The sequence below is a fragment of the Cebus imitator genome, unplaced genomic scaffold (genome assembly GCF_001604975.1).
Source record: "Cebus imitator isolate Cc_AM_T3 unplaced genomic scaffold, Cebus_imitator-1.0 Scaffold277, whole genome shotgun sequence".
Taxonomy (NCBI): Eukaryota; Metazoa; Chordata; class Mammalia; order Primates; family Cebidae; genus Cebus; species Cebus imitator.
Window position 1 is genome coordinate 1,890,141 of NW_016107592.1, and position 10,867 is coordinate 1,901,007.

Genomic DNA, 10,867 nt, shown 5'->3' on the forward strand with positions numbered 1-10,867 from the left:
AGGGATACTTGGAGGAGGAAAGAGGGATGGGAGAGAAGAGAGACTGCTCAAGTCACATTCAACCAACAAGACAAATTCGTTTGGAAAACTTGAAAATTAGTATTTTTAGAAAAGTTTTCAGCGGCATTGGAATAACCATCTGTAATTTTAAATTTCAACTGTATATGTGAACGAAGATCAATAAATACTAAGATTTTTAAAAGCCCAATTTGGTTATTTCACAGCAAAAGATTGTTTACAAGTTTTAACCTCTTAATAACAGTGTTTACGTGCACATCACTGCAAATGTAGCTGGGCCGTCAAAGTAATGTTTAGATATAAAGTAACAGTAACTGACAGATGATAGATATGGTACAATGTTAAAAAAAAAAATACTGGACCAGCTGTTTAAAAACAGTCTACTTAAGACATGAATATTTTACTCTTCTCTGACATGCATGTCTTTTTGAAATCATGGTTGGAAATAGTGCATGTATACAGTTGATTTGATAATACTTACAAGCAGAAAAATATCACAAAAAGTTTCTTCTCTCATCATGGGCACTTGTTCCAAAACTCCTCTCTTTTTTTTCTCAAGCTCACCTCAATAGACTTTGGGGTCATTTACCATATTCTAACCACTTCACAAAGGTTGTTGATACATTTAATAAAAATTAACCCTTTGTAGTTCATTTTTAGAATTATGCCCATCCTTAAAAGAAAAACACAAACTTAAGTAGAGAGTAATTTAAACAAACACATTTCTGTCAAGTTCATGCCCAACGCACTCATTTTGTTGGAATTACTGATCAAATCAACAGTTCACCTTGTAGCCAGGTTCCCGGGGACTTTTCATTTCATCATGAGCCAAACCATGTTTTCTGAATGTACTGGGGGAAATGTCTATTCTCCTAAAATTCAAAATAAAAAACAATATAGTATTCCATTGTGTGAATATGATACTGGTAATATTCTAGCTCCTAAGTTGGGCAATAGATTCACAGGCATTCTTTTTCCTTATGTTTCATGATGTATGTATTACTTATACTCTTTACTTACATACTTATACTTTCCCATAGGCAGACACGCACACACACAGTCCCAAGTTCCCAAAGTGTAACCGAAGTTCGAGGCTTTTCTTCTCTCCTAGTTTTGCTACACACAGAAAGATGGACTTACCCATAGTCTTAAAGATAAGGCCAACTGGCCGGGCGCAGTGGCTCATGCCTATAATCCCAGCACTTTGGGAGGCTGAGGTGAGTGAACCACAAGGCCAGGAGTTCAAGACCAGCCTGGCCAACATGGTGAAATCCCATCTTTAATAAAAACTACAAAAATTAGCTGGGCACAGTGGCAGGCACCTGTAATCCCAGCCACTCAGGAGGCTGAGGCAGGAGAATCACTTGAGCCTGGGCAATGGAGTTTACAGTGAGCACAGACTGCACCACCGTACTCCAGCCTGTGCAACAGAGTGAGACTCCATCTCAAAACAAAACACACACACACACACACACACACACACACACACACCCCCCGCTAAGGCCAACTCTGTTTCTAGTCTCCTATCTAGTAAACAGACTCCCACAACCAAATGGAATAGCCTTTAAACCTGCTGGGCTTTACAATCCTTTGACATAATCCTACCAACTCCTACCTCCAGCCAGGCAAATTCTTCCAAAAAAATCCAACTACTTATGTTAAGTGTGAACTACCATGAAATATTAACATATGGGTTTGCTTAAAGAAACTAGCATTAGGCTGTCATGCAGTGGTTCATGTCTGTAATCCCGGCACTTTGGGAGGCCAAGGTGGGCAGATCATCTGAGGCTGGGAGTTTGAGACCAGCCTGGCCAACATGGTGAAACCCTGTCTCTACTAAAAATACAAAAATTAGCTAGGTGTGATGGTGCACGTCTGTAATCCCAGCTACTTGCGAGGCTGAGGCATGAGAATCGCTTGCATCTGGGAGGCAGAGGTTGCAGTAAGCTGAGATTATGCCATGGCACTCCAGCCTGGGAAACAGAGCAAAACTTCATCTCAAAAGAAAAAAAAAAAGAAACTAGCATTTACTCTACCTACAGAAACTCACAGTAATTTCAGGGTAACATTTGCCAGCTCCCAAGAATACCAGTTAATCTATGTCAAGAGAGCTGTTTTCCTCAGGCCCAATGTGAGAGACTGTTGTCCCAAAGCATGTCCTATACACTCTCAAATATAAATGTCTACAGTTCTCCTAGAGTCTTAAGGATGTTTCCCGAAATTTTGTATTAAACGTGCATTAGCAGCAGAATTTAACAAGGTGAGTTTAATGTCTGATATAGTCTTTTATTACAACCTTCAGTGTAAGGCTCAGGTCCTTACCTGTGTATCTCTGGGCTTTTCTTGTTTTTGGCTGCCTCCTGCTCAGTTCCTCTCTTTAGGTATTTAGTAAAGCGTTCATGTAATGTCATTCCTGAGGACCCAAAGTGATGCTCTGTTGGTATTAAAAGAAACACATTGTGTTAGCAAAGGGAGACACAATGTTCAACTCTTTTGCAGGAACCGGGAACCACAGAGATGCAACTAAAGTAGTTAAACCCACACAACAAACATACTGAGAAGAGGAAGGAAAAACGGCTGGTTCAAACACAGTCCCGTACTGGGGACCAGATTCCCACTGTAGCTCCCATGACTTAGGACACAGAAACTTGCAGCTTATTTCCCTCGGAAGCACAGCGCCAACTCTTGCTTGAGTTTAAATTCAGATAGAAACTGCAAGTGGCCCAACCCAGCTTCTCCATCACTTCTCTTAGCCATTCCCTAACCTGCCTAACCCCATTGCTCAGCGGGATGATAAAATACCTTGAGGAAGAAATTCATACCACAAGGTCCCTAAGATATCACTTAGAGGGGAGAAGGCAGAGATGCTTAGAAGAGTCATTTTACTATTGGCCTCTAAGTTTTCGACCATTTTAAATCACAAGGATTTAACCTATTATCATAGTCACAGGTTACTAGCATTTCTAAATGTTGACGTGTGCAATTAAAACATGGAAACTGCTTCCTGAAGGGAATTTCCTTCAAGCAGACCCAGAGCTTCCAAGGCCATTTAGATGAGATACAGGGCCCCCAAAACTCCTCATCCACCCACTCATCCTTCTGCTAAGTGTGGAACACAAGCCTGAAGTAGGCCAGGGTATGAACTCACCTTTAACATGGTGAACAATGGTCACTATATGTTGGGCAAACAGTTCTGAGGGGCTACGCTGAGACTGAGCTGACTGTATGTGCTGGAAAATGGAACGAAACTCCTGTTCCTTTTTGTTGCTATGGACTAGATCTCGGCAAAGCTTGCGTTCCTGAGCCAATAAGCCACTGGGTCTGAAAAAGAAATACAGAAGGCCCAATTAAAACATAATATACAGAAAGAACATTAAAACCATAAAAATACTTCCTTCAAACAGTTTTAAATCTATCCACAAACTTCTTTTTTCTCTTCCTACCAAAATTCAAAGTAAACTCAATGCACTCTAACTATGGAAGAGTATCCTAAATCTCTCTCTTCCCTTTTTTTACTGGAATCTTCAAGTGGGGTGAAGTATTAAACCTTAGTCACTGTTAGTTTTAACACACACCACAAATGAGAAAGTATTTTAAAAGATCAACGGCTGGGCGCGGTGGCGCACGCCTGTAATTCCAGCACTTTGGGAGGCCAAGGTAGGCAAATCATTAGGTCAAGAGATCGAGCCCATCCTGGTCACGACAGTGAAACCCTGTGTCTACTAAAAAAAAGTACAAAAAATTAGCCGGGCATGGTGGTAAGTGCCTGTAATCCCAGCTATTCAGGAGGCCAAGGCAGGAGAATCGCTTGAACCCAGGAGGCGGAGGTTGCAGTGAGCTGAGATTTCGCATCTGAGTGAGATTTTGCACTCCAGAGTGAGACTCCATCTCAAAAAAAAAAAAAAAAAAAAAAAAAAAAAAAAAAAAAAAACTACAGCTGGGCACAGTGGCTCATACCTGTAATCTCAACACTAAGGGAGGCCAAGGAAAGAGGATCAGTTGAGGCCAGGAGTTCAAGACTCTGTCTCAATCAATCAATACAAAGATCAGCTAGCACAACCAGCCAAGGCCATTCAAGGTGGTGACATCATGAAGTGGGAGTGGGGTGTGGCTGGAATGCTGTTCAAGCAGACTTCCAGCTGGCTGAGTAGTTTACACCAAGTTAAAAAACCAGTCGGCATCGGCCTCCCAACTCTTTCCTAAAGTTTAGGGGAGAGGGGGTTGATGTATTGGCTTTCTTAACTCTAAAATTGTGGCCAGGCACAGTGGCTCATGCCTGTAATCCCAGCACGTTAGGAGGCCAAGGTGGGCAGATCCTGACCTGAAGTCAGGAATGCAAGGCCAGCCTGGCCAACATGGTAAAACCCAGTCTCTACTAAAAATACAAAAAGTAGCCAGGTGTGGTGGCAGACGCATGTAATCCCAGCTACTCATGAGGCTGAGGCAGGAGAATTGCTTGAACCCGGGAGGTAGAGGTTGCAGTGAACTGAGATCACACTGCTGCACTCCAGCCTGGGTGACAGAGAGAGACTCCATCTCAAAAATAAAATAAAATACAATAAAATTGCTAAGTTATTTGATGGGGAAGGTCTGTACTACAGACTTCGGTGACCCAGCTAGGAATGGATCCAGGATGGCTTCACAGGTAAAAGCTATCTTAAACGCAAGAAACAGTATTGGGCTTGGGGTTGCAGTGATGAACAGAGAGTAAGCCAGTCACTAAGGAATGAAGAGATATTTCATCACCCCAGGGATACTGCCTCCCTCAAAACACACAATCACTCTGTGATACATACTCTCCAGTATACATAGGTGGATATAAAAGTATCACCACTGAAGCTTAAGACAGCGGGGGAGGGGAGGAATACAGCAGAATGTTCCCAGTGAGAAGGGCTAGGATACACCATTTAGGCCACTAAACCGATGAGGATCAAGAAGGAGTACATCTCACCGTGCAAGGTCCTCATCAAAAGAGTCCATCCGGACATTGACCTGTGCCTCTCGAGTAATGGAAAAGGAAGACTTCCCTGTGGAAAAATCTCCTTTCGCTCCCAGCTTGTCTCGGCTCTCAGAGGTCTTTCTTGGGGGAGGTGATGAGCTTTTGTCCTGGACTGCTTTGTAAGCAGTCACTCGGAAATTCTTCTCAGGCACAAAGCCCCTGTGCCCACCTTCGGTTCTCTTGCCCCGATCCTCCTTTTTGGATCTCTCTGAGAAAGACTCCTCCTCCAGCTCCTCTGTTTTCCTCTGCTTTTCCTTCCCTGGAGGTGCATATACCAGGCCCTCCCATTTGCCTGACTTCTCCTCCTCCTGGTTTTTGTTTGCACCTATGACTTTAGACATAAATTTGGGTTCATCATCAAACTCAGATTCCTTCCTTCCCTTAGCTTTATCCTTATCTTGATCATCCATCTCCTCCTTGTGGAAGTCAGCCATCTTCTTCTCAAAGTCATCTCGGAGCTTATACCTTTTGGGAGACTGACTGCCCCGAAAAGGCTTCTCAGAATCAGTTTTGGGAGCAAAAGAATCAGATTTCATTTTTCCATCACCCAAGCCTGTGTCAGAGAAGCTCCCTTTCTCTTTTATTTTTTCTTTATCGGTATTTGTTTGTTTCTGTTCCTTATCTTTTCCATTCTCTGTCTTCTGCTCTTCTAGATATCTAGTTATAAAAACACAAAAGAGACACACAAGAGGCTTCTTAAGCAACTTGCTCTAAAATAGTGCCTTGCCGTTTTTGATTCACTGAAAAAAACATGTCTTGTGGATTCCAGTATTACCAAAGGACTTTCTATGTGGCTACTTCCTAATAATTTCTGAAAAACTGCCATTCACAGTTCTAGGAACTTGGCAATTAAGAGAAAAATATATGATCCATGGAGTTGTGTCTTACAAAAGCAACCAAAGAGAACAGCAGAAGTTATTTTTATGATACTAAAAAACAAAACAAAAACAAAAACCTACTTACCTGTAATGTGATCTAGGGCAAAAAAAAAAAACTAAGGTCTTACCCAACCTTCACTCAGTCACTTAAAATCTGCTTTCAGCAAAGGTAACATAGAATGTTCAACCTTGGACTGTTTTGCTTTTATACAACTCACATTTGGAAATACAAGTCTAAAAAGAGACTTCAAATTTGCTTCAAGTCACCTAGAAGATCTAAATATGAAATGTACTGTGAACACAAATAAAAACAAAATACATGTTAATGGGGGAGAGGGTGACAGCAGCAAAAAATCATCATTTTCTTTCTTATGAAAAAGCAGAGCTCATGCTCAAGTCTTCTAAAGAGATTCACAGTTCTGGCATGGAACAAAACTTACACTTTAAAACAGACTTACTTGGGAGCTAAACTATGAGGAGCCAAAGGTATAAGAATGATACAATGAACTCTGGGGACACGGGGAAGGATGGGAGGGGGCAAGGGATAAAAAAACTACACATTGGGTATAGTGTACAATGCTTGGGTGATGGGTGCACCAAAATCTCAGAAATCACCAATAGAGAACTTATCCATGTAACCAAACACCACCTATTCCCCAAAAACCTATTGAAATAAAAAAATAAAAAAAAAATTGAATTACTGAAGGCAAGTACAGATTCAAAACATCTCATCTGTACCATTAATGCAGAAACCCTAATCAAGTCAAAGTTGCATTAATATAGCCAAGAAGAATCAAGGGATCAAAAAGTATGCTAAATATGATAAAAGAAAAAAAAAGTGGGGGAAACCACTTGCTGGGTTAGTCCCTCTTGACCACAACCTGGTTCCAATGCAACTTCCCTGTAACCTCTCTGCCATCCCAATCCATCCAACCATACAAACAAAGATTCACATTCCAACTCACCGTGTCCCCCAGGGGAGAAAGACGGAAGCACTGTCATGTCCTCTCCTAACACGCAGCCGTGTTGGCTTCTACTGGGACATACACCCACCTTGTGGTTTTAAAACAAGGCCTTCCTGGACTAAGCCTTGGCCTTTCCCATTCTGCCCAGTCTCCTCAACTGGAGAGTATTGAGGGTGCAGCTCTTCACCATGATGGGCTGATGCAGATCGAACATAGTAGATGGTGGGTGCTAGAGGGTCTAAGAGCTCCAATGGCCATTCATTTTGGCAAAGACCATATTTTTTTTTGATAGCTGACCCACAAATCTCTACTGTTCTTTGGCTTACATTGGTAGAATCCAAGGCAAATTTTAAATGTGAAAACATCATTGCAGAGTAGTCTAAAGAAAGTTTATGCTGCAATACAAATTCAGGAAGGTAGGAAAGCTAGAGTTAACCTAAAGGTTTCCTTGGGTGATGCTTTTAATGTTTACTAATGAAAAGTTTAGGAAATAGGGATTACCTTTTACCATTAATCAGAGTTCTAACTTAGATCACATTACAATTAAACTGCCAGCTAGTGAGATAAAAACAACCAGGCAGGGGAAATGAGATACTTGCCTCTTTGTATAGGCTGCCCCTCCTGGAGCAGCACTCTCCTCCTTCTGAGATGAGCCATATGTGGAGCCAGTAGATGGTGGACTCTTACCCACAGGGCTCTTTTTGGATGGACTCAGGGACCCAGAACCATGGTCGAACTGACCTTGGTGTGTCCCAGACTGATATCCAGCACCACTCGGCAGAGATGAGCCCATCTGGGATGTGCTGGAAAGTGGAGGACTAGGTTTTGGCACCGGGCTAGGACGGGGTGACCGCCGCCTCACCACCACAGACTGGAGGGGGCTTTTGAGAGCTGGGCTTCGCTCCCGAGGACTCAGCTCAGAAACTGCTGAGGCCCGGGATGCAGAACCAGTGCCGTAGGTGGCATCTGGCCATGGCTTTGAGCTCTCAGATGCTTTTGTATCTTGAGAGGTGCCTCCAGAGAATGCCTGCTCCTTGGTCTCATCTCCCTGGTTATCCCCGGCAGCCTGAGAGGGCCGGCTATCCTTAGAAGAGGACTTTTTCTCCTTTGCAGACTTGCGCTTAGAAGATTCAACTCGGCTATGGTTGGAGGAAGAACGGGAGGATGAGGAGCGCCTTGACCGGTCAGAGGACGACTTATCAGAGTTTCTAGAATGGCTCCTGGACCTTGGTGAAGGGGACCTTCTCTTTGGGGACCGGGATCTTGAGCGGCCTCGACGAGGACTGTATGCTTGCCGGTAATTCTGCCAATTTGAGCGGTAGTTTCCATAGCCTCCTCGGTTATACTGGCCCCACGGATAAAAGCCTCTGTTACGCCCACGAAAATAATAGGGCCTTCTATAGCCTCTGTTGTGACCTCGAAAATCTCGATTCTGGTACACTCTTGGGTGGTTTCTTTCTCTGTTATGAGCTGGAGAATATGATCTGGAACGAGACCTAGAACTGGAATGGAATGGAAAGGAGAGACAAATGTTTGAATTTTTGAAAAGCATTTTTATTCAAGAAAAATCTCTTCCGAAATCCCTGCCCTGATGTGTCATTCACTTTATTTTGTTTTCAAAGAAAGGGCAAAAACAAATATTTAATCCCACTATTTTCGGCCCTTACTAAGTACAAAAACATGGGTAAGAATAATTTTAATAAGTGATGAAACACAGGTTCACTTCATTCATATTGCAGCACATTTAAAATGGAGGTGCACTGCTACAGTGACTGGGAAAATACCAACTGTTTTAAGGTAGTAAACTAAACAAAGACCATTTTAATATGATAACTGCTTACAGTTTCACAGGCACGGGGATTTTAATGGGGCTCCAGGTCATTGGAAGTGAGGGGAAAAAAAACTGCAAGCTGTGGTACCCAGACAGGTACTCTGACCCCTTCCTACACTGTGGTCACACTCCACACTCTATCCTACTCAGTTCTCTCCCTCTTATGCGGGACAAATTTCTTAGATACCACTAAGACCTGGGATTGTAAAAGTAAAGTTACAACAGGTATACACCAAAGAAAACTTGGAGAATGCATCTGTTCAAAGCTTAAAAGAACTTACTAAAATCACACAAGGAAAGCATAAAATATTGTATTTTTAAATTGGGGACCTGGAAATGGTCTCACTACTTAGGTCACATTTCTGTGGCTGAGCTACATGATCTTACCTAGGGGCCACAAGAGGCCACTATCTGACCATAAGACACCCAGGCACACACGAACTTAGCAAAGAGTAACTAAAAAACACCCCCATACCAGTGTGTACAGAAGGCTAGTGTTGCGTTCGTCTCCATTTAACAATATAGAACTCTGGTATAGCAAGGTATATCAGAACCACAGGAACTAAACAGTAACCTAACTTGGTAAAAAACTGTACATTCATAAGTGTCAGGCTTGTCAATGATGAGGAGCTTTGTTTCCATCAAAAAGCCAGAAATCATGTATGTTGGTGTAAAAATCCACTGGAGTTCTTGGATACCACTTTCTCTGTCTACTATGATATAGACATTAACATTAACCACTACTCCTAAGCAGCTGGCTAGAAATAAGTAAAATTTACTAGAAAACTATTTCAAGTAATATTTTCTTTACATGTAAAATAAAAACTCTTCAGTTAGCAGGCCTTCTCATATCAGGCCTGACTGGGAAACAGATGTGTTTTTATCTGTTTTTCAAAATAACTCCATTTAGCAAATTTGCCAAGACTTTTCAGGATTTAACAACTAAACAAAACAGCATTTTTAAGAAGAAACGTACATTCAATTTAATCTAAAGATAAAGTGGGATTGGTTTTCCACTATTTATTGCCCACCGTACTCAGATTTTTTTATCTATACCATAAATAACAGCAACTGGCAAAGATATATCTTACTGCTGGTTGTTATTGTAATTAAGTACAAGTAAAAAAAAACTTACCTTCTACATTTTTCATTTGAAAACAGTAACAATATAAGAAAAGAAAGGAGAGGCAGATGCAGATTATGAAAGTGAGTATGACCCGATTAAAGGGCTATGCTTGAGGGAGGTGATCCACCACCAGCACTAAGGAGGGTTTAATTCATGTTCCCATCCTCACAGGCTACTGCTGCTTCTGTTACCAATTACTAGTGAGGGCCCTGGGCACACTGCATCCAAAACTCGCAGTCATTGCACAGATGCAGGGAAGTGAGTCTCTGCAGATTGCAAATGAAGTTATTTAAGAGATGTCACTTAAAAGGATACAGTCTGTGAAATACAAGGAAATAATCAATTTTCTCCAATTCTGTAGAACTCAGCAGTTAGTTAATTTAAAGGCATGGTTTCTCAAACTCTCTGGATAGATACTTTCCTTGCAGGAGAGGGAAAACAAAAGAAAAAAACCATGAAACAGATAAGCCAGAAATAAAAATTGAACATCCAGTGGCAAATTTATCTGTTTCTAAAAAAGAGAGAAGTCAGACCACAATCAAGTATAAAAGCATACTTTCTAGTGGAGAAATTCCTCCAGAACAACAGTCTCTTCTAGGTATATGATAGCATGTAAAGTGTCCCTAGATCTACCCCAGCACATACTGCCTGCCTAAAATATTTTTTCCTCATTTGCCAAGTCAGTGAGCAAGTGCCAAATGATTTGCAGAACATGGAGAAAAGCCCAAAATTCTGGCTGTCATAAATACTTCAGAGTTGGTTAACATTTTTCAATTCAATTTTGTCTCTCAGTTTTGACAATTCAATTTTGTCTCTCTGTTTCTCAGCAGACCCTCTTGGTTTTGAACCAGTTTTATTTAGTTTCTTCTAGGTACTAGATTAAATTTTAAAAAGGCATTTTCATAACCAAATGAGCTTTTCTGAAGTTTAAACTGCCTAAATCAAGATTCTGGGTCCAGGGTAGGAGTTACTAAGAATCTTGCTTGTCCCATGGTTTTAAAAGCAATTTCCTGAGACCAGCCTGACCAACATGGAGAAACCTCATCTCTA

At 41.6% G+C, this 10,867-nt stretch overlaps 1 protein-coding gene across 2 annotated transcripts in view; it reads right to left on the minus strand.

The window, feature by feature from the left end:
- THRAP3 (thyroid hormone receptor associated protein 3) overlaps positions 1-10,867 on the minus strand; it is a 79,862-nt gene that overhangs the window by 10,508 nt on the left and 58,487 nt on the right. For both annotated transcript variants that reach the window (XM_017501049.1, XM_037728678.1), the window contains 5 exons: positions 7,460-8,362; positions 4,970-5,674; positions 3,167-3,339; positions 2,341-2,452; positions 806-890 (listed from right to left, as the gene is read on the minus strand). In XM_017501049.1, coding sequence (XP_017356538.1) covers positions 806-890; positions 2,341-2,452; positions 3,167-3,339; positions 4,970-5,674; positions 7,460-8,362 — 1,978 coding nt within the window. The remainder of the gene's footprint in view (positions 1-805; positions 891-2,340; positions 2,453-3,166; positions 3,340-4,969; positions 5,675-7,459; positions 8,363-10,867) is intronic.